Raw genomic sequence first — 25,000 nt, forward strand, 5'->3', positions numbered from 1 at the left:
TATAGTTCATTTCGTTTCGCTCATCATGAAAGATGCCGGTAAAAACAGCAGAATCAAAGTGAGAAGCATAAATGCTCATTAATAGTGCGTGCACTTTCTCCCTTTCTTATCAACATGTAATAGGGTGAGTTAGAAGTAATAGAATTTATTTAATAAAATAAAATAATTTAAATAATTAAAAATCTAGCTGAGATTAAAATCCTTTTATTCTACCATTTGTTAAACATTCAATCCATACAAACATGTTAATGCTTCTTTACTTAGGCAAATATTTTAAGCGATTTGTTTTGGAATTAAGTTTAATTGGACGGCACTCTGTGAAAATTAAACGTCAAAAGAATTGTTTACCTTCCCAGAATGATGCGTTAAACAGCTGATTTCAAGTTTTTATTTTCTAATGCAGTGTAGTAAACAAATGGTTTAGATTATTGAGATATAATGCGAATATGGTAATTAACGAAATATGATATATTGAAAAAAAGTATACAATTTTTGGACTTTTACAGTATGGTCACGGATTTCTTTTATCCAAGTATAGGCGGTGTAGAGGAACATGTTTTCAATTTATCTCAAATTTTATTAACCCACGGACATAAAGTGAGTCATAAACGAACGATTCTTAATGAGTATTTTAAACTTAACCTTCACCTTTTTATATCCAGGTCATTGTATTAACACACTCGTATGGCGATTGCAAAGGCATTCGTTACTTAACAAATGGTTTAAAGGTTTATTATTTACCAATTAAGCCATTTTACAATCAATGCATACTGCCAACAATACTATGTCAAATACCTCTAATACGGTGTGTGCTACTAAGAGAAAGCATAGAAGTTGTACATGGGCACTCTGCATTCAGCACGTTGGCACATGAAGCAATGATTATAGGTAACATGCTAGGTTTAAGGGTAAGTTAGAATAGTCAACTGCCATCGCGATTATACAAATTTTGTTATTGTTTGCAGACAGTTTTCACGGATCATAGCCTTTTTGGCTTTGCTGATTTATCGGCCGTTTTTACTAATAAAATGTTGCAGATTAATTTGGCAAATGTAAATCACTGCATCTGTGTCTCTCATATTGGTGAGTTAATATTTATATATGTATATATATATATGTATATATAAATATTGATGCGTCAATGACAAAAATTTCTCATATGTACAGGTAAAGAGAATACTGTGCTCCGTGCACGCATACCGAAAGAAAATGTTTCTGTCATACCAAATGCTGTCGACACTGCCTTATTTACGCCAAATCCAAGTAAACGACCTACAGACGGTACAAGTAAGTGCTTAATTTTCATTTATTGAAATTGCACATGCACATAACTGAATTTTTTTTTATTTCAATTTAGTTAACATTGTCGTTGCCTCGCGTCTTGTTTACCGTAAGGGAATCGATTTGTTAGCCGGTGTCATTCCACGTTTTAGACACACGCCTAATGTAAATTTTATTATAGTAGGCGATGGACCAAAACGGGATCTACTCGAAGAGATACGAGAAAAGGCCAATATGCAAGATCGCGTTGAATTAATAGGAGCAGTTGAACATTCTCAAGTTCGCGACATTCTTGTACGTGGTCATATTTTTGTAAATACATCGCTTACTGAAGCGTATTGCATGGCTATAGTAGAAGCAGCTTCATGTGGTCTACAAGTAGTATCCACTCGGGTGGGTGGTATTCCAGAAGTATTGCCATCAAATTTAATCATACTCACGGATCCTGAAATTGATTCTGTTTACCAAGGAGTACTCAAAGCTCTTGCCCGCTACACGCAGTTTTGTAAAAAACAGAAGCTATACCCAGTCGAAACAAGTATTGAAAAAAGTGGCATGTTTTATAGTAATGGCGTTTCGATCGGCAATGGCACAAATTCAACTACAAAAACAAATAAACGGAAGAATAATAAAAAATATACAAATTCAAACTTAAATAAACAAAAAGAACCAAAAAGTGTTGGTGATTTCGAAAATCATGAAGAAGATGCCGTTCTTTGTCCATATAGATGTAACGAAATTGTGTCAACGTTATACAATTGGGAGAATGTTACACAACGTACAGAAAAAGTATATAAGCGTATTTTAGCCGAACCTGAGAAATCACTTGGGGAATTACTTTACGGTTATCTGCGCAGTAAAGTCTGGCCATTCCTGTTGGTGATATCTATGGCCCATGTTATACTATTATTTTTGGAATATTTACGTCCACGTCGATATATGGAAAAAGCCAAAGAACTGACACTCTTGAGAAAACAGTAAACTATATTTTCGATTGTGAATATATACAGTTTAGTTAAAATTTAAATTATTACAAATACAATGTATTTTTATAAGTAATAATAAGCCATTTGCTGGGTGCATTTTAAATAATTTTATTGTAACATACATAAGTATTTCCTTTCTACCAAACCAAATAAAAAAATATTAAAATCTTATTTTAAATCCATATTTTATATGGGATTGCACAGAACTTGTAAAATATTCTGGGGTATGAATTCTCAAAGCCGGTCATACCAATATCACACAAAGGACTATTGCAATAGCGGTATATTTAATTTTCCGGTAATTCTAATTCAAAAATATATTCTAAAATCTTTGAAAATGTTTATATGATTTTCCTCTTGGGGAACTAACCTCAAAACATAACATATATAACCACTTCCTGGTCTTAACCGTTAATCTTTCCTAGAGATGGAAGCTAATCGATAATAGGAAATAAAACGACTATTGTATAAATCGTTTACTATTACCATCTCAATCGAACAGCTGTCAGAACCACACGCACTTGATAGAAAGAATAGAAAAAAAAACAACGAATGAGAAAAATTCAAAGCAGCAGCTGGGCGAAGTTGGACAATAGAAAAAACAAATAGGAAAAACCTATTAATACGACTAAAATTGCGCATAGTACAGCGCAAAACAAATAAAATAGTTTTATTTATTTTACCAAAATACTCTGCCGCTAAAACCCGCCATGGATTTGCTGAATTCAATACTCAATTCAATGGAAAAACCTCCCGCAGCCACAGAGCAACAGAAAAAAATGATCAAAAAACAAAAAGAGCTTGCTGAACGAATTAAAAACAAACAGAAAGAAGAACTAAATCGATTTCGCAAATATGTGGAGGATCGTATCGGACGATTTGCCAAGGACGACCGCCCTCATATTGAGTTTCAACCGCTGGATAAAGTGCACCGTGCCATTATTCATGAGGTAGCAGAATTCGGTGGCTTTATAGCAATGAGTTTTGGCCGCGAAGATATCGACCGCCATTCAGTTGTTTATAAAAAAGAAAATGCGCCATCGGAAGATGAAATAGCAGCTCGACGCAACGGTGATGGTTGGAATGAAGAAATTGCCAAAGAATATGCTGAAAAGCGAAAACAACAACGTGAATTGGAAAGTGAACAAAAAAGACTGGCACGTGCTTCCACCCAACTACCACCTACTACAGAGTGTGACATTAAACCAACGACCAACTATAAAGATAAATACGCTCATCTTATTGGGCAAGATGCTGCCTTAGAGGCTGCGCGTAAAACAGAAACTAACCTGAGTTATGGTTTCGTGCCCAGCAAAAATAAAAAGGATATGCGTTCGATTGAACAAACTTTAGCTGATATTCAGGCAAAGAAGAAACGAAAATTGGAGCAGCAACAACAGAGTGCATTACCCAATCTGGAACTAAAACAACAGTCTGTTGTAAATGAGCAAGTAAGTGCTTGCTTAAGCACGCAACAACCGCAAGACAAACAGGAGCCCAAAATTGTTGAAAGCAGTGCTGGAGGAGACGAGTGATAATTCTAACGAGCCACTATTATCATACTAAAACACGCTTGTAAAACGACTGCTTTGTGTCTTTGCATCAATTTGCAATAAATTGCAATATTTTTACTATTTACGAGATCACAACTGAATTGTTAACTATTTGAAATGGTATTGAGTAAAAACACATAAATATATTATAATGAAAACATACTAACGCGTTATAATTATAAATGTTTCTAATTACATACATATAAGAAGTTGATTGATATACATACGTGCTTGTTTATGCAATCGTTAAATACATATAGACATACACACTCTATTAAAAAAGTAGAATTTTGTGATTTTTGGAGTTATTTCAGCTTCTAACAAAAGTTAAAAGTTTTAAGTTTTTTCATATTCTAAAACTAGAATGCTTATTTCGTTAAAATTCAACTGCTCACTCATATATGTACATTCGTATGTATGTATAACTTTACGGAAGCACACGTGAAATAGTAAATATGGTGTACGTCAAAAATGAATAAATAAAATGATTTCCTTCAAATAGGAATATTCGAAATTTAAAACAAGCCGTCATAATACTGGTTACTATAATCGTTTATTGCAGACGTATTAACTAATTTGATAACATTCGTTAACAACTTAATTGAATGTACATAAGTATTTGAGACTAATATATTTTGTATTCATATACAGTTGGGTATTTATTTTAAACATTTTTTGTTAATTTTAGCTTGTTTAGTTTATGCACAAATTTTGCAGTATAAATATATGGAAATAATTTCGAATGTACTAATGTATGTATACGAAAAGATGGAAAATTTCTATTTTTTTTTAAATAATATATGCATGTGAGCAAACATCATTTTATTTACAAAGTCTTATTTTAATTTATAAAAATATATATTTTTTTATTTTATTAAACTCTATATGAATACATTGTCATTAACCTGTAGATGCAAGTAGAATATCAGTTGGAGAGATTTTTTCTTCATAATAAAGCTTTTGTCAACTTACTATATACTTATATGTAAATATATTTGAGAATGTATTTTAATACTTGATTATATTTATAAATGCTCATTTGCAACTAAATATTTCAACCATTGGTATTTTTGTTTCTTTTTGTTTTTACATTTGGATGATAATTTACGTAGTAAATGAGCATACAACAAATGCCGACGTAATAAAAGACAATGGCCAAAACACAAATTGTGTAGAAAAGACTAATAGATTCTAAAAGATTGTTTGGTGGATAATGTATGAATAAGCCCACACATATGATATTTTCTATCGAACAAATTAGATAGTACAACGCATATTTGTATCTCGTTGGTGCCTCCTTGACTGGAATGTAAATGAATATGTAAACGAAACCTAATGCGATGCAAAAGAGAAAATTATTTATTGAAATAATGCTGGTGAATTCCGGACGTTCCACTATGTATGTGACGAATCCCAATATGACGGCGTGCAGAACGCAAGCAACTATTGTCCAGACGGGAAAAAGCACAGCCACAAAAGCAATACAAAAGATGCGCGATACTAAAAAAGTCAATATAAAGTATTTTTCCTCTTACAATTTTTTTATTTAACTAATATTTAATTTTACTTACGTGAAATACAAAAGTGCCAACAGAGATGTGGCGCCATATACCAATAGCTTAACTTGTTTTTATTTGGTTGCGCGGCACGTATGCATCGATTATAACTGAATAACGTCCATGGTACGCTCGAAAGATAAAGCAGCACACTAAGTATTTGAGTTGCTGTTTAAAAAAAGTTTAAAAAAATCTATATTTTTTATTGAAAAAAAAATGTACGAAACAATGGCGAATGTTTCTCAGATTCCGATAACAATTTAAATGATGTTTTGTAGGCAATGGTAAAAATATAAGATTTGCAATATCGTAATATTTTCCTAATACTGACTTCAGTGTACTGGAAAATACATTTACTAAATTAAATTATTCTGTTAAAAATATGTAAAAAATCTTATTTGAAGTCGAACTAGTCTCACAATTTTTTGAGATATCGATCTAAAATTTAGCACGTAATGGAAAACTTTATTATTTAACAAAATGAATTCCGGAAATTTAGAACAAATTGTTCCGATCGGACCACTAAAGCACACGGACCACTAAAGCACACACCTGAATCCAAATCCAGTTCTTGCACGGAAAACCTTTTTATTTGATTAGATATTTTCATGAACTTTGCAATAGATTATTGTCTAAGCTAATAGCGCAAACTGATTGTTCAAAATAAAGTTCTTGTATGGAAACATCTTTTGTGAAGGGTATCATCACATTTTCAGTTCAATAAAATTGTTGGCAAAAAAAGCATATTTACAAAGCTCAATATAAATAAATTTACTGTTACCAGCTAATTTGAGTTTAAGCATTATAAAACTTAATTTTTTGGTGGTTTTAATTATTTAAGTAATTAGACGTACCTGTGATTTGATTTTCTTGCATTAGTATTATTGATATTTGCAATATTTTTTGTGGAGCCGTTTCCATGAAACACTCAAACAAACGAATCAAAGCAATGTCGCTTTCTTCTTTCGTAGTGCGATTGTAATAACTGTAAATAATGATACTCATACGTATAATGATATAATTAGTCATAGCATTACTGTGTTGCCTACTCTGATTGCTCATCTCGATTTCCTTGCAGTTCTGCACGTTTACATTTTAAGGAATATATAAGCGTTTTCCAATATCTAAAAAACAAAACCTTGGTAAATAGCAATTTAATATTTATATATAGTATATATATTCTTTAACCTGAGAAAAAGTGAAGCTACAATAACCAGTAATGCTGTTTTCGTTGCCTTCTTGAATCCGCCATCAAATTTTTTATCTTGATAACACCTAAAAATATTTTAAAATTCATAGCCAATTAGAATATCAAATAATATTTCTAATAGCGGTGTTAAAAATTGTTTTATTTTACGAATTTTTTGTTTCCTGTAAATGAATGCATAATATCTGAAGAATGTTGTGACTAATTTAAAATTTCAATCGAAGCGAAATTGATTCTACATCAGATTTCAAAACTTTAAAGCAATTGCAATAGCTTGCAATTATTTAACGTACATTGTAGCATATATTAGCGCAGTGACACACATTGGCACCACCATGCATACCACTGTCCAAATGCAATAACTTTGTTCTCCTTGTTGATAATAGTCCACAGCCAATTTGATATTGAGTAATACAGCAATTACGCGAATTAATATGGAATTAACTGTCATGCCTATCTCTAAGTACGAAATTGTTTCATTCTTCCGCTCGCTTGCTTCAGTATCAACCTCATCGCCGAAGGTACCATCTGCCTCCGTCTCCATACATTGTGGCAAAGTGCTTTTCAGTATGCACCGACTGTGAGTGTATTTCATCCATTCCAAAAGGGTAGAAATGTTATTCGTTGACGCCATTACTACTAATAGATTGAAAACTAAACATTCCAAGAGTATTGCTATTCGTAGGTGATTTAATTCATTTGTTAAACGCCTGCGCAGACTGATAATTTTGCATTAATTTTTTTCGTCATACGATGTCCTTGTATTTAATGTGAAAGAGTAGCTAATCCGCACAACTTGTACGTGAAAATGTTAAACTGAAACTTCTTGTATGTTCTCGGTAATTAATACCATAAAAACAATTTCACGAGTAACATTTTGCCATAACAAGACAAGCAAAACAAAAAATATTGTGCGAAAAACAAAAAATAAAAGAAAATATCAAACAGCTGATGGTGCAAACTAGATCGATAAAAGTCGATCGATTACAGCGGCGTTGCCAAAACAGAAGAAATATCGAAAGGAGGTAAGATCCAATATCCACTTTTTACATTTCCTGTCTACACTGAGCGAAAATTAAATAAATGAATAAAACGCAATTTTTGCAACAACCGACGAAGTTATATACTTATATACATGGTTAGCAAACAATGCATTGAAAGAAATGGAATTAACATTTGAATTAATTGTTTTTTATTATTTTTTTAGTTCCAGTTTCGGAAATCAAAATTTAAAATAAAAAAGATATTAGTCACAAATACCGGATAGATAAAAAATTAATCCCAAGCATTTATTTAAAAAATAAAAAGAAAAGAATTTGTTTTAGAACTAACACTAACATTACTTCTATTTTGAACTAGAGCTAGAGCATTGGTCAGCAAACTTTCAAACTTATTTATTTAATCAATTTTTTATTATGATTTTGGAATAAAAAATTTGATTTTAAATTTTTACTATTATATTAAATTAAAAATTTAAAATTTTAATAACTTGTATTTGGGACTAAACTTTCGATTTTCAATTTTTTTAGTTAAAAATTCGGTATTATAAAAAATTTCTAAGAAATCATAATTAATTTTATTCCAAAGTTTGGCATTTCTGACAAATTTAGTAAACTCAGACAAAATCTAGTTACTTACTTTTTTATAAATAAATTCAATTTAAAATACATTTTCTTGTTGTTTTTTATTATTTTTATTTTATCATTTGTATTATTATCGTTTAATATTATTGTTGTAATTTATAATTATTACGCATTTACTCTCATTATTTCACATTACAGTGTAAGAATTAAACTAATTGTTTACACATATGCCTAAATTGTGTATGTATGTGTATAGGTGTGGGTGTATACGTATGTTTTATGTATTAGCTTACAAAGGACAATAATCATTGCTGCCGTTATTAACATTCGACGACGCTTGTCATGCCTTAAGCGCTCTGTATGTTTCTTTTTTTGTATTCATTTTTTTATTACTTCATTTTTATAAGTAGTTTAAACTTAGTTTCACTATTAACTTGTAATTTCTTTTCACTTCATAAAATTTTACGTTATTTGTTTCAGTTTGTTTGCTGTTTTTTTTATATATAAATTACTTCTCAAAGTAAATACTAGAGTGGATTTATGAGTGTTAAAGCGTGTCTTTACGCGATTATTTATTGTTTTTTGTTTTTTTTTTCTATTATAATTTGCATGGGCAAGGTTCAGTATGTATATGCATGTATATAAATGAATTATCTTGTATGTGGGGGGGAAATTGTGATTCAGTTTTTTCTTTCTTACAATTTTACTCATTACTATATATTTAATTTATTATTATTTTATCGGTACTTAACTTAAGCAATTAATTAATAATTTCCTTTTGTATGTTTTTAAATTTTTTTCAATACATATCGTATATTTAATTTTGAAGTAAAATAAATGTTATTCGCTAATATGTGAAAACTAAAGCAAAAATAATTACATTCGTAACACAATAACTAATTTGTATATTTTATATGTAACTCAACTTACTACGAAGTTACATACATACATGAGTATGTACTTGTTATAAATGTATGTTCTAATTTATTATAGATACTGGTAAATTACATATTATTAAAAATCAACGCACAATGTAATTTATTTTTTATTTTTGTTTTATTTTTTTTTTTGTAGCTTGAAACTTATTTTTACACGCTCTTGCATATTTTGTAATTTAAAAACTCTTTTGACCCGCATTAATTATACTTGCACAGGCTTCTAACTTATAAATAGTAATAAAGAGAAACTAAAATAATCAATATGTATGCCTATAAATTATAAGTTCAAATTTTATATTCTTTGTTTTTTACTCTAACACAAACGCACGCATACTTGTTTTTTTTTTTTTTGTTTTAATCAACAACTATAATTTTATTTTATTTAACGTTGAACTTATTGTTATAAGAGCATTTCACATACTTTTATGTTTCAATAAAAAAACACTGCTCTGGGTCTGGAAGAAAAAGCTACAAATACATGGTTTTCTTTTAATTTTTTTTTTTTTTTCTACGCTAAAAAATTAAATTTTTTCATTATGTGTACACTGTGGTTGTTACTGCCTTTCATTTTTTATTGTTTTCTTATTTTTCATTTTATTAAATTTATATATTTGTTGGTTGGTGTTATTCAATTAAGTATGCATGTTTGTAAATATAGGCATTAGTGTCGGCTAAACTGCCACAAACGACGTTCATTCGGCTTTACTACCACCTACCATGCCCCTCCCCGATATTTCAGTCTGTCTTTGCAACGCGCTATTGTAACTATTCACTTTATATCTGGTGCAAGTCGCAATTTGGGAATTTGTTCAAATTTCGCTTTAGACGTTGATTATATGCATGTGTGTATGTGTATATTGCTTTCTATTGTAATGAAAGTTTGGTGTTCATTATTTGCCAAAGATTTCGAGAGAGAGCAAAACTAATTTAGAGGCATAAAAAATATACATATGAGTGTATATAAGAATGTACATATGTACGTCTTAGCCAATATGCATATGTTAGCGACGAATTAATAAAAACTTGTAATTAATAAAAATAAAATCTCATTTTAGTAATCTTCGAAATTGAGTTAAATGCATAAAGCAGCCATGCACAGACTTCTCCTCTGCTGCGAAATTCAACAGTTTACTTAATCCTTGTTGATAAAGAAAACGCGTTTTAACTATAAATATAATATAATGTACGACAAAAAATTTGAAAACATAAAAAAACTGACAACTCCATATGTCAATAACTGCAATCGAATAAGCGTATGTATACGTACATATGTATGTACATGAATAATCCCAAAACTTTGAGGTCGCATTATTCCTAATCGGTCTGCATATGTATGTACATAAAAACATTGCTTGTTTTTGTGATTACTTTCAATTAAAGTTCTTATTGTTTTTATTACTAATATTACCTAATATTATGTAGTAAATTTACGTGAGTGTATATGTACGTATGTCCTCTACTGCAATTCTTTGACATTTGATTTTCTATAACCGTTAAATTTAATAGGAATCTGTCGAGCCTGAAGTAGTTTGCATTTCATATTCATTTTTTTTTACATAATTTTTAATTTTATCCGTTATTTTTTGTTTTATGCGGTTTGAATGAAAAATGCATACATACGACGTATAATGCATTGTACAATTATATACATACATATATACAAGAGGTTCGGTATACTAGTAATATGCACATACGAGTAGTACACGAACTAACTGAAGATGAACGCGGTGGCATTAATACGAAAATCACAAAAATTAAAGAACTATAATAATTTTGACTTTTGTAAAAATAGTAACAAAAATTTTAAATGTTTAGCATTGAAAAACCAATAGTGCTAATTACAAATAGAAATGATTATAAAGAAATCGAAAGCAATAAATGAGTTATACAACATAGTAGGGCAAAAGCTACCATTATTAAAATGTGCAAATGTGTGGCAATTTAAAGCAGTAAAAGCTGTCAATTTTATTACAAATAAGCTGCCAAAGCAAAGTCACTTAACGTTTTTTTAACGTTTTCTCAATTTTGGCGTTATAATAAATTTATTTTTTGTCGTCATGACCAATAATAAACAAATACCTCCTCTTGCAAATAACCATAGGAAATATACTCCTGAAAAATTGTGTATTTAAAATAATTTTTTTTGGTTAAAGTTTTGTATTTTAGCTAGAGTTAAACAAAACAAAATTTGTATTTCAAGATATGATAATAAGGAAAGAGATTAATTTTGCATTTTATAATTTATTGTTGACGACGACAAAAAAAATCGGTTGCTATAAATTATGGAAATTTATAGTATTTTGCACAAAAAATTACAGCACTGCACATTTTGAACAAATAAATGCTTGAATATACCCAAAATGTTGACTTCATCTCTATCACTTTCAAAAATTTATAATATAACTACAAAGTTAAAGCTTTATAATTAACTATTATCTGAATTTCAAACAAAAATGATTGCAAGCAAAGAGGATGTTCGAGTCTCCATCACTTTGGCAAGGTGTCACATATTCGACGAAAAAAATGTTGCACAGAAAAACAACAGAGTGTCGCTATATTGGTGCAATTATTTGCTTGCTCGAACATCCCCAACTCTATATTTCGTTTTTACATGTGCAACAAACATAAATTTTAGACATTCAGTCCTAAAATAAATTTTGATCGTTTTTTATGTCATACAATTTAAGGCAAATAAAAGGTGTTTTCCGGAAACTTTGAGAATTTCTTTTTCATTTTCGCAAAACATTAATCAATAAGTTTACCACCCGTTCTCTGCAAATTAAAACTTGTATCTTTCGTTCATATATGTTTTTTCGACTATTCCCTTAAGTTTCATGCTAACATTAATTTTAGATAATCTATTTACACTATCTTGATACCTGCAGATGTCCCTTTTTATTTTTTTTAAGTGTTTATTCATAAACTTACCGGAAAGAGAAAAGGTATTTTGAATTCAAATTATTTGAAAGTGTATGTGTTTAATTTATAAATATTCTGAGTGAAGTTTAGCAATCATACGGCGAATAAATCGCGCTTGTAATTCAATTTATTAAGTTTTCAAATATTAAACTTAACTTAAAAAAATGGAAATAATAGAAACTTCTATTTTATAGAACGGTCATACACTATTTCGGAAAATATGAAATAAACAATATTGACTTCATGTTTTCAAAAATGTTACGAAAATTCAAATTTTGAAAGAATCCGCCAAATTTTTTAAACCCCAAGCGAGTGCCAAAGGTGATTTATGAAAAAAAAATTGCATAGGTTTTTTGGGTTTTCACCATACGTATATTCTAAATCTTATCGTACATTATATAAATTTATTATATTGTTTCTTATTGTATTTTTTGCTGCTGTATGAGTGTAGTATACAACTATATAACTGTTGCTTATTCATATATGCATGTATTGTGGCTAGCAGTTATACATAGTATGTAATATATGTAATAATCGCCTCAAAATATATTCACATTCGAGATACTCGTACATAGTTTTCATACAGAAATTCAACCGCACTTATGTATTTATAAAAATATTTCAAAATATTTTTTTTTATTTTCAGTTGTCCTTAAGCTTTTTCTAAACATTTCTTTAAATGTTTATGTTGTATGATTTCGACATGGTAAATATAAAATATGTATTTTGTTTTTACACGCTAAACGAACGAAAAATTGGTATTTCTATTTTTTGTTTTTGTTTTTATTTTCTTTTTGTAATTTCGTTTTATATCAACATTAAATGCTAGTTTTGAAAAATAATAATAATAACTGCCAATAATAATCGGTACGATGATAAAATAATAAATTCTAATGCGTTGGCATTTGAAGTCAAGCGCATACGCCACTTTAATATTGACTTTTTCATTATATTTTCTCTTTATTTTTCTTCTTATTTGCCCCTAAACTATGAGTGTCTCTCTTTAATCCTAACATTTATTGCTAATGTTACAATAAATCAAATTAATCGAAACAATATTTTTAATTATAAAATAATCGTATCTGAGTTGTTTGCCATTATTATTCAAAGATGCCGCTATTTCTACTCTTTAAACGATGTCAACTAGCTATTATTGGTGAGTCATGTTGTGTGTTGTTTTTGTATTTTTTTTTTTTTTGTAATATTTGCTGTTATGTTGATCGGTTGTGTGTATTTCAACACTCAAAATGAGTAGTAATTTTTGTTTTGGGGAGTAGATTATTTGGAGTCTTCACTTTTTAAAAATCCTTATGCAGTGGTTGATGGTTTAACGAAAATTTAATAACAAATGAATGAAGATGTACGTACTTGTCTCGGTTGTATGTGCCGCCATGATTTTTAAAAGCAGTGTTGATTTAAAGTATTGTTACTTTTTTAGTACAGCATATTGTGTCTTGGATTTCCTTGATAGTGCTTGCTGGAGCTACAACTACTTTTAGCTTTGATTTTGCATTTACGGCATACATATGTATGTATATACTACATTTTGTATTTTACATAGTTGTATGTACTTTCTCCCTGTTAAATTTCATTACTTTGTTTTTAATTCTCGTCTGTTTTATTGTTTTAATATTTGTTACTTTTTGCTTGATTTTTATGTCTCATTCAATATTTCTGGTTTTATTCACTTAAATATTACGTTATATAAGTTCCATTTTCTTTTTTGAGTGGAAAATTGTTAATTCTTTCTTTTTTTGTATATTTTTCTTTTGTTTTTTTTTATCTTATATGCTCCTCCTTTTACTTTTTCTTGTTTATTTTGTATTTGCTTAAATCTATTGATTTTCATCATCATCACCGTCGCCATCATCGTCTCCATGCTCCTCATGCTGCTGCGAACTTGCAGCGAGTAACGCGGCTTTCTGCGCTGCAGCCTGCTGTGCTTGCATTGAAGGCGCGGACATCGGTATTTTCCCGCTAGTTTTGTACTCGGTCATTTCCTGCAATTTATTAATATTATTAATACAAGTAATTAAAATGAATAATTACATAAACGCTTTACACCATAAAGGCAAATTAAATGATTTGCAAATGGTTACACTTACCCGCTCGTAGCGCGCCTTGTCCTTCTCAGCCATTAACTCGTACTTTTGTTTAACCTCTGGTTCCACATCGGACCATTTACGGCCGAGCTCTTTGGCTATATCGCCAACACCGTACTCTGGATTCGCAGCTTTAACTTTGTTACGTTCATCATTGCAAAACCAGAAGAATGCAGATCTAAAATATTCAAAGAAATATCATTTAATTAGATTTAATATTCCACGGTGAAAGTTTAGTGAATTGTAAAAGTTTAATGAATGCATTGTTAGCTACGAACTCACAATGATCTTTTCGGCGCGTTCGGGTCCTTAATCATTTTCCTCTTCTTGCCACGTCCTACCACGGTCCCTTTGGGCGGTACATAATTTTGCATCTCCATCTCATATCGCGCCTTATCTTTTTCGGCCATCTCATGGAAGCGCTTCTTCTCCTTATCCACCATTGTCTGAAAAATTAAATGTGCAAAATAATTAGTATAAAATAGAGAAACGATGGAATAATTAGAAATACAATAGCGTCTTTTAGACGCCCCACCAAAGTTGTTTCTTTAGTAAATTAAATCAAAATATTTTAAAACTGTAGGCGAATGACACGAACGATATGTATGTACATATCTGTTAGTATGCCCCAAGAACTATTTAATTGATATACAGCTATAACAACAAACAATTGAAAAAATTATAATTTTATAAATACCAAAAACAGGAATGTGTAATTTATTTTTCTGTTTATCAATTAAAACTCGAACTAGCTCATCAGTGTTTGAGACATCTATCTGAAATTTGACACACATTTTCTCTCCAAAAAGCTGATCATTTGTCCGAATCGCCTCTATCGGACCAATAATATAGCATATATGTACATAGCTGTCATACAAACTGAAAAATCAGAACCATGTTCATGGAAAACTTTATTATGTGGCGAGTTATCTTTAATCCCCGCTTGGGTGGTAAGGTTCAGGTTGGTTGGCATCGCAGTCGGACTATAGGGAAAGGGGTGGTCGAAGAGTGGGGTTTGCTGGGCATTGCAAGAGTAACCCATTCACTGAGAGGGAGTCGCCGAAGGTCAGTCTGTGACTGAAGTGAGTTGCGTCCGAAGTCTGGTCGGCGTAGTGTTCGATGGCTCCGACGTAGTCAAGGAAACACAATTTGATCAGTCAAAATCCAGTCTTTGAATGGAAAACTTTTTAATTAACGGTATATCTTCACGCATATAGATGAAAACTGACAGATCAAAATGCAGTTTTTATGTAGAATCTTTAGTAAATATCTTTTTCTATTTTTAATTAGCTCTTACATACATACACATATGTATATAATAAGTATGGAAGCTTTATTGCACCCTTCAAGTCTACTGTACTGACTAGCATACGAAAACAGCACTTTTCCATCATTCAAGTTTTAATTTGCTTGACAAAGTTCATTTCTTACTACGATATTCCAACAGTCATGTCCGCTTATCGTCCATTCCATTCCAACCAAGTGTCGTTAGAGTCAGACTTAAATTTTATAGCTTTTACAATCAGCGCACGTTCTTAGTAACATCCGCTCTATCGCCTCATCAGTTTTATAAAGGAATATGTGCTTTCTGCATTAAAAAGGATAAATTGCCTTCACCACCCTTTCAATTTATCTTGTTGGGTTATGTGGCGTGGAAAAGGTATTTCTAATGGTCAGCAGGCGTAATTTGTGGAAATTAATTGTGCGGAGCGCTACGAAACATATTAACACATGAAAAAGCCAGTGGTCATAGAGGCACGCACATGTCACGTGTGAGCAAGTATTATATTTCAGTTTATCTGCAGGATATCTTTAATTTATACGCATCTAATAGGACCAAATATATTAACATATGCCACTTTATTCTTAATTCAACCATAATTCACGCTTTTTCCATTAATCAACTCCTTAAAAGCCGTTCAATAAAATCACAATCAGTTCGTATTTCGCTTTAATTTCTTAATTTGCTATAAAACTGCTCTTTGTCAGTTTTAAAGCCAAAAGCTGTGTGCTTCATATTACAATATTTGCCATTAAATTTCCTCTTTCGTCCCGACGCCAATAAAATAAGCCACGAACAACGAAACAAACCAACAGAGCCAGCCAAAAACCCAGCCCATAATTTCCACCACTCGCAGCGGCAGCAATCCCAGCAGATCCCAGCTGACAGCACTCAACGAGCGACCCCTGAAAATGCTATGTGCAGTTTTACATACATACATACATATGTACAAAGTACCTAGATATAGATATGTACTTATGTAGTATATAGTGGACTTAAAGCAATCTATCCGGCACCCAATCCACCCACTTTTCACCTTAGACGTTTGAAGTTGACCGAACTATGAAGCAAAGTGCTGAAGTGAAAAAAGACAATGCCACACAAACAAATATGTATGGTATGTATGTATGTCTGCATGTATTTTCCTTGATATCAGGTTCTTGCAAAATTAACCTTCAAATGTTTGAATAAACTTTTTTTGTTTTTATGAAATGTGAGACTGTCTGATGATGTTGTTAACAACATCAAATTCAAGCGAATCCTAGACTAGCTGTCATACCTGTCAATGGAGTTGGTTGGTTGAAATATAATATATTTTTATATAAGTATAGCCTTTATAAAAATTATTCAGAATTTTCAAAACAATGTTATTCTCATTTGTTCTCAGTATCGTGAAAATATACTTATATTTTAGAACAGTAAAGTAAATTTAATGTATAAAACCTTAAAGCTTAAGCTGACATTATTTTGGTCCATCAGTTTATAAGAAATAATTAAAACAAATGAAGTTTTTAAAAGAATTAAAAAAAAATTAAAAATTTGTAAAATCGAAACATACGTTTTGAATATGTATTTTACATAGCAGAAATCGCAAAACCAAAAGCCGTAATGATTTAAAAACATATTTAATATATAAGTTTACTTTTTTTAAACGCAAAGGATTTTCAAACCATAGGGTTAACAGTCTTTGATCCATTGGACTACGTGCAATCTGAAAACGACGCAATTACTTTATATAGCATATACTTATACCTAATATACCTAAACTCAGCAAAAACCCCAGGTATATGTATATATTATATATATATATATATATATGGTACAAGGGCAGGACTTAGTTACTGCTGGATTTTTGAGTGGCAAACTTCCTCTCGCTGTCGCCTCAATGACGGAGAAGATGGTGGACAGAGCATATGCCATTGCGCAGAATTTTAAAATAATAAGTGAGTAGTACAGTAAAAAGAGAGAAAGGCAAAACTAAGAGAAATATTTAATGTGGTGGAAGAATGGGTGGAAAAATAACATTCTGGCATTGATTTTTGTGTAAGCCAGATTGTGATGACGACAGCGGTGGTGATGTGTTGTTAAAGCCACCCTTAAAATACAACATTCACTCACACGTACAAAAAAAATATACATATATCGATATATGCTACACTATTCGTACGTGGGTATTTATGTATAAAATCCGGCAAGCAATGTGACACAAAAATTAATCTATATGGATGGCACAACTTTCAGATTACTGATTGCTATTAGTAAAAGCAACGTTGTCAGAATCCTGCAGATTTGTCTCCCTATATCTTATATTTATATGTTACGTTTATGCTTTTAAAAGCCTTCTGAATTGAAATTTTTTCTGAATTGAAAAATAAGCAATTTTACTAATCGAGTTCAATTAATAATAATAAAATACGAATCACAACAGCGCAAACAGATTCATAAAAAAAAACAAGGAACATATGAGTATGTATGTATAATATGTTTATATGTACATATTATCAGTTCTGCTACGCCGATTCATCTGCCTTAAGAACGAATTAATTCAATTTAATATTTAATAGGACATTGCTAAAGAAATTCGATGCCAATTAATCTAAACGACCCGAGAACACATTTTAGTATCTTCAATTATGTCAAACAATATGTTCTTCCAGCTTCTGATTGTATTTTCGTTCAAAAACTTCGTTTTAAAAATTTTGGAATTATTTATGGGTGAAAAAACAGGAAACAACGGCAGCTGAAGGCTATAGTAGTTCGATCTGAACGGTTTCTTCGGAGCTTGTAGCGTTGTCTGTAATATCGTACACGTAGTACGATGCAAATCAGAATATAAATTTAGGTTTACTTTCAATATCCACATTCTTACGTAACCTCCCACCTAACCACAAAATTACTTGAACTTCCACATACTTCGCTCCCAAAAATCAACTATACGAATAGGCAAATCGTTTGTAAATTATAGGCGAACTCGACAACTACACCTATCCTTCCCCGATTCTTCATTTAGGCTTTATAAAATTTTGCTGTGCATGCAATATGTATGGATGTTATCATCGTCCTTCTTACATACCGACGAGTCTACACTTCAGCAGTTTTCAAATGCAGCAGGACGTTGATGTTGAAAGGCAAATGGTTATGTTGCAGACGGTCAACAACACACTCTCATATAGTATGTGTGTAGAGTGTGTGAACCATCTGGAGCCAGAGGAGCGCAATAAAAGTGAGGGGGCATCTACAGAATTGCATTTCCGTCATTAAATGAATTCATGTTTTCCAAGCGTTGCCGCCTGCTTCCACACCAAATAATTTTACATGCACCTGCACACACAAGTAAGCGAATGTGTACATATGTATTGTATACATGCATTGGTATACCGAGAATATTTTTAAAAGCTCTTCTGCTGCCTCGCATCGTTGTCGTCATCGCCGATCACCCCGGTCCATGCACTTTTGACTTTCAGGGTCTTACCAGTATTTTTTATATTACCCTTTCAGCAATTCTTCTTTCAGTTTTTATTTTTCTTTCACTTTATTTTATACAGTCAACTTAAGGACCAATTCATCCTTTCTTTCTATATTCATTTTTGTTTTTGTTGCATTGCTGCCGGCAGCCACTTAAATACATTTTTTTAAAAACACCTCTCATGCCGTTTTCTTTCACCGGTCGCCGCTCGGTGAACGCACTATAATCGTTTTGTTTATGAGGGGGGTTCTATATACATACATACAACACTCGACACCCTCGACTCCTTTCGTTCTTCCAATACCTTTTTGCATTATTTTTCGCACAGACTTTCCATACAAATATGCATATAAGTATGTATGAATGTATAAAAGCCGACAAACAATTTAAATAAAGTACAAAACGGTGAGTGTGTGTGTATATATGATGCAGAGTAAAGTAATGTATAACAACAATAAAAAAATATATAAAAGAATTCCGACAACATCGAATCATAAAAAAGTGTTGGCAAGGACATCTTAAAGCAAAGTGGGTGCCGCTGTTGCTTTCGCTTTCAGCCATTGTTCGGCGTTTTTCATCAAATCTTTTTACTTATTTTTATTGATGAAAGCGTAAGTACTTAAACAACAAAGTTAAGTGGCGACAGGCGCCCATATCTGCTAGGCTTGACAAAAGAAACATTTTTGTTCTTGTTGGAGTAGGCACAATTAATAATAATTGAATTATGGTGCTAATAAGCATGCACTTTAAAACTTTTGGCAAGTACTTCGTAGTCGTTCACATTTTTGGTAAAACATGGCAATATATACATACATACATACATATATAGATAAGCGATGTATTTATTAAAGTGTCTTTAAGATTGTGATTTCTATGAAAATCATTATATTTAAAGTTTTGATCATTATTGATCGATGATAGCCGATTTCTTTTGAACTAAATTAAACTGTATTGGTCATGAGTGACCTTAGCAGACTTTTTCTAAACAAAGTTTTCTGTTTAAAGGAGATTAGGATCAGCCGGTAACACCGAAGCGACAAATTGATTCGACTTCTTAGAAAAAAGCTTCTCAAATGAAAAACCAAGCTAAAATTTGCCTAAAAAACCCGATTCAATATTTTAAAGATAAAGATATTTAACGTTCAAATATTATTTATATGATTTCTTCTTCGATTATTTAATTTACCAAATTACAACAAGATGGCTTTGGTGATTTTTTTTTTAGGGAAAATTTAGGCAGACTTACCTTCCATCGCTCAGCGCACTTTCGGGAGAATTCGGCAAAGATGACTGTCTCATCGGGATGCTTCTTCTTGTGCTCCTCTCGGCATGTTTGCACAAAGTAAGCGTACGCTGTCATACGGCCTCGGGGCTTCGCATCAGCTTTAGCACCGCGAATCATCGTGCTCTATATTTTTGAGAAATAGAATAAAAAAAATATGAAATTAATAAAATCGTATTTATGAAAATGAGGTTTTAATGATAAATTTTTGTCTAGATCTAATATCTAAATCTAAAACTCCACCCTATCTAATAAATATTTCGAATTTTCTATTTGTTAGCTTCGAATGAATGGTTTCTCCCAGACTTCGTGATATTGAAAGTTTAAAATGAAGATTGTAACACCCAGAAGACCGTCGAAGACCCTATAAAATGTATTGGCTAAGTAATTTTGGTTTTTTGCGCAATTCAAAGACAATTTTTTATCAACTCTCGAGTTGATTTGTATCGACAACGACTTTATTCACATTATCGACATCGGCTTCAAGAGGCCTCCCACCTTCAACACATCTTTTTTGTACACGCCCTTTTGACAGTAAAACAGTAAAATCTGCGGTAATTTTGTTCCTTCTTCCAACTTCGATAGTGCACCAAAAGTTCCAAACAATGTTAGAAAATTTGTTGGACGTACGTTAAAATATATAACGGTAAAGCGGCTAAGTTTGAAGTAGACTGCATAAAAAATTCAATAAGATCAGATATTGTCATCAAACGAAATTACTTAGTCAACGACCCATTTGAGATATCGATCTGGATTTTTGCACAAGCCGTTTTCCCTAGAATTTACTCATTTGTCAGAACCGCTTCAACGGACCCCAATAGCATATATCGTATATAGATGACATATTGGGTTGTCAAAAAAGTCTTGCGGTATTTTCGCTAGTTAGCGCTGAAAGCGCGTAGTTCTAGTTTTACTCGCCGCATCGGGTCATGCTACACCTTTTTGGAAAGCTCATTTCACGCGGTAACACGTGTTTGATTGATTGTCGTTTCTTTTAAGTCGTTCGTGAGTTATAGCGTCGCTAACATGGGGCAAAATAAAGAGAAAATACGACATGTTTTACAGTACTACTACGATAAAGGCAAAAATGCATCTCAAGCCACCAATAAAATTTGTGCAGTTTATGGACCCGATACAGTTTCCATTTCCACCGCACAACGATGGTTTCAACGTTTTCGTTCTGGTGTAGAGGTGGTCGAAGATGCGCCACGCTCCGGAAGGCCTGTCGCCGAAAATTGCGATAAAATCGCTGAATTGATCGAAAGAGACCGGCATAGTAGTCATCAAACCGTTATAAACCATTTGAAGAAGCTTGGAGTCACTAAGAAGATCGATGTATGGGTGCCACACGAATTGATTCAATAAAAATACCGCAAGACTTTTTTGACAACCCAATATAAAGTTATTTAACAAAATGAAGGCCTTACATGGAAAACTTTTTTATTTAAAGAGATATACTCACGTAAATGGATTATTGTCCAAGACAACGGTAAAATTTTCGAGGAAATTGTTCAGATGAAACTATAATACTATAGCATATTGCTAGCATAAACTGATCGATCATATTTAAGTTGGTTTTTATTTGTGAAGGGTATTATAGCTTCAGGGCAACCGAAGTTAACATTTTGTCTTGTTTCAATTTATTTTCAATATCTATTTCTGACATAGTGGCATCTCCGTACATCCATGAGTAGATAACGACAATGCAGCAGAGATGAGCCCGCAAAATGAAAAATGGCTTTGCAATAGAATCTTATAGCATCAATAACGAATTATGCACATACACATACCAACTATGTATTGTAAATGCATGTATTCAGGCATATAACGTAAAATTTACTTGCAGCACGAGCAATAAAACAATAAATTTACATTTTACATAGGATTTTGCACATATACAAATACAAAAGTAAATACTATATACATTTCAATGGAAGTTGAGCAACATTCGCATGTATAAATAGACATCTATGCATACATACATATATTCTTATATGCATGTGTCCATATTTATAATTAAGGTGCCGGCGTCGATGCTCGTGTTGAAGTTGACAGTGATGAAGTGACGATAGGCAAACAGCCAGCCAAACTCATGGCAGCCACAAGTGCATGTATGTACATATTGCATTGCAGCCACACAAATGTGTGGGAGTTTTAAAAATATCTAAGCTTACATATCGGTGGGAGTTCAAATAGCACAGAAGAATTGAAAGATAGCAAAAATACATACATACATATATGTGCATATATACATGCATATGTATACCGAAAGTATGTATAATATACGCATATATAGTATATTCAGATATGTATACTAAGCATTAACTGCATTTAGTATAAATATGTACATATGTACATATATAGTATGCAGTATTCATAGCTAAAAGAAAATGCAAGCTTTGTGTGCAACCAGAAGAAGACAGCTAGGCAAAGGACGTTGAGTTGAAGCAAAGTTGTCAGTTTCCAGGCAGCCAAATTGTTATTGCACTGTCACCAAGAACTCTGTTGCAGCAATGCCGTGGATTAAGTGCAAGTGCAATATATATTTTGTACAATATGAGTAATAATATGGTATATGAAGAAGGTGGCCTGTCGGGCAATTATTTATTATATCGCATTTAATTCCCTCTGGTGAACAATGTGATGCCGATAAGGCGGCTAACGCTGTTGACGATTATTCGTGCATATATGTCCATATATGTATATAGACATATGTACATACATATCTGAAAATAAAGTTGATGATGATGAAAATTTGAGGTTTTCATCCAAATGCAGTAGTTACCGCTGGAACATGAATTTTATGAGGGTACTGTCATATCGATAAAAGGATGTTGGGAAATCGATTTGCAATTTGCAACTCGTGAAGGCAGGGCAGTAAATAGTTTCAACCGAAGAATAGCTGAAGTTATAAAGTATAATTTTTTCGTTTATGCATTTCGTTGAATTTTTCATGTATAATTTTATTCTTTAGTTTATTGTTTTTATTTACTTTGAATATGATACGACTGATCGCTCTGCTGCATATTATTTTTCTAGTTTTCTGTGGAAGTGCAATTATAGTAATGTTGCATCATATTTCAATTGATCTAACCACAACATTTGCACCTCTACGCAAAAAAAGTGATTTACACGATTCCAAGTAAAAACGCTGCGAAGATAGGTTTTTAAAATGGCACGAAGTCTAATATTTTTAATTTTACTTTAAGCTATACGAGTATATCGTTGATTTACATACATATTAGATTTTTCAATAATTTTTTTTTTATGTTCCAATGACCGGACACGAACACTATTTGGTCGATATTTCGTTAAAATTATCTCTGATAAATGGACAAGATTTCATAAGATGTGTAAAGAAAAGTGTGCCCAATTTGTGGTTACCATTTTGCCTTAGAATTCTTATTAATTTGTGGAGTTGTGCGACAGTTTTTTAAGATCAATACGTAAAATGATCTCCGCAAGCAGATTTACTTGATTTACGAACAAAATACTGCGACGTTGGGTGCCTGGTTATGAGGAATTTCACTGTACATATTTATATCACGAAGCAATATCGAAACAATAACATATTAATTGATTCTTATTAATACAAAAGACGCCGTTTTGAAAATGAAATGCTTACGCATAAGTAAAAATGTTGTTTATTTTGTCTAACAGTGAGTAATCAGATCCAGGAAATCTACTGTAGCTAAATTGAGTAAACTCTATGATTTCCAACGAAAAACAGGCTTCATATGTTTACACGGTTTACCATATAGAACCTTACATTAGGACAAAAAAGCACACGGAAATTACATACATATATTAAAATTCACCGGGTAAATGATATTTCACAAAAAAAAATATATTTGGCCAAGTTAGTAGGACTGATCAAAATATGAGCCCGATCTGTCAACAAATTTTTTTTCACAGCAGCTGCTTAAGTCGGTACACCTCAGTATTCCGTTGCTGGATAAAAATATCGAACAATTTTTTTTTTTTTTTTAATTTTATATTTCCAACCAAATCCGGGTTCGGGATCATTACGAATGAAATAATAAAAAAGTGAAGGATATGGGCATGAAAATCATCAGGCTAAGGAGTTGAAGGCCATCCCAAAAAGACCTCATAAGAAGTGTTTCGACTGGTGGGGATTACTTTGAAAACGACAAAATAAATATTGATGAATAATTAAATATTTTGCGTTTTATTTACAATTTCCGAGTATTTTTTTGTCACAATGTATCTCATACTTAAGAACACAGAAGCGTATATTTGCATGTCATAGGACTTAGTCAGCAAATAGCATCAAGCGGAAACGCAATTAAAATTATCTAACAGTTTGGTCATAAAACAGTTGAAATAATATATAAAAATCAAATCATAAAAATTATACTACATATACATATGTACATATGTACATATGTACATAAGTATATAACTTACGTAAGGTGTTTCAATAATAAATTCTTATCGAATGCGGAGATAAATACGATTGAACTAGAGAAAATGTTAGATTCACCCAGAAGCCGGTAAATTGACAGAATTAAAACATTGTATATTTTCTAAACGAGAAATTCAACTTTATGGTGAAAATGCCATCTGACCCAAACTAGTAAATACAGTGATTTTACTAATATCCGGACACCCCCATCTCCGCATGGAGCTGTCCCTATATGGGGCGTGGCAAAGACGAATGTTTAAAATGTACTCTTAGAGTCTGAAGCTGTACGTCACAGCTATATTTCTATTGAACTAATAAATTCGAGCCAATGTGAATGAATGACATTAGTTTCCGTTGAGCCACCAACCAGACGGCATAAGCGCAAAACAATTTGCTGCGATCATTAAAAAAGGGAAATG

At 31.8% G+C, this 25,000-nt stretch overlaps 4 protein-coding genes across 4 annotated transcripts; 2 read left to right on the forward strand and 2 right to left on the reverse strand.

Annotated features, from left to right (window-relative positions):
• The first annotated feature begins 292 nt into the window (after positions 1-292).
• LOC105228826 (phosphatidylinositol N-acetylglucosaminyltransferase subunit A) lies at positions 293-2,438 on the forward strand. The gene is made up of 6 exons (XM_011208807.4): positions 293-449; positions 507-597; positions 663-908; positions 966-1,083; positions 1,168-1,287; positions 1,358-2,438. The coding sequence occupies exons 1-6, from the start codon at positions 439-441 to the stop codon at positions 2,260-2,262; spliced, it is 1,491 nt and encodes a 496-aa protein (XP_011207109.1). The 5' UTR covers positions 293-438; the 3' UTR covers positions 2,263-2,438.
• A 322-nt stretch (positions 2,439-2,760) lies between these two features.
• Positions 2,761-3,982, forward strand: LOC105228825 (sperm-associated antigen 7 homolog). The gene has a single exon (XM_011208806.4). It carries the CDS (start codon positions 2,978-2,980, stop codon positions 3,800-3,802), a length of 825 nt encoding a protein of 274 aa, XP_011207108.2. The 5' UTR covers positions 2,761-2,977; the 3' UTR covers positions 3,803-3,982.
• A 372-nt stretch (positions 3,983-4,354) lies between these two features.
• On the reverse strand, positions 4,355-7,535 carry LOC105228824 (XK-related protein 6). The gene is made up of 6 exons (XM_011208805.4): positions 6,877-7,535; positions 6,565-6,651; positions 6,426-6,500; positions 6,231-6,361; positions 5,392-5,544; positions 4,355-5,320 (listed from the first exon to the last, which is right to left on the reverse strand). Exons 1-6 carry the CDS (start codon positions 7,215-7,217, stop codon positions 4,875-4,877), a joined length of 1,233 nt encoding a protein of 410 aa, XP_011207107.2. The 5' UTR covers positions 7,218-7,535; the 3' UTR covers positions 4,355-4,874.
• Positions 7,536-13,196: 5,661 nt separating this feature from the next.
• Positions 13,197-20,281, reverse strand: LOC105228822 (high mobility group protein DSP1; the record flags this gene model as incomplete). The annotated part of the gene is given in 4 exon segments (XM_049455361.1): positions 13,197-14,023; positions 14,129-14,303; positions 14,408-14,571; positions 20,120-20,281. Coding segments are annotated over 4 exon segments (666 nt in total), but the record flags the coding sequence as incomplete, so codon positions are not given.
• Between the last annotated feature and the right edge of the window lie 4,719 nt (positions 20,282-25,000).

Source organism: Bactrocera dorsalis, chromosome 4 (assembly GCF_023373825.1).
Source record: "Bactrocera dorsalis isolate Fly_Bdor chromosome 4, ASM2337382v1, whole genome shotgun sequence".
Taxonomy (NCBI): Eukaryota; Metazoa; Arthropoda; class Insecta; order Diptera; family Tephritidae; genus Bactrocera; species Bactrocera dorsalis.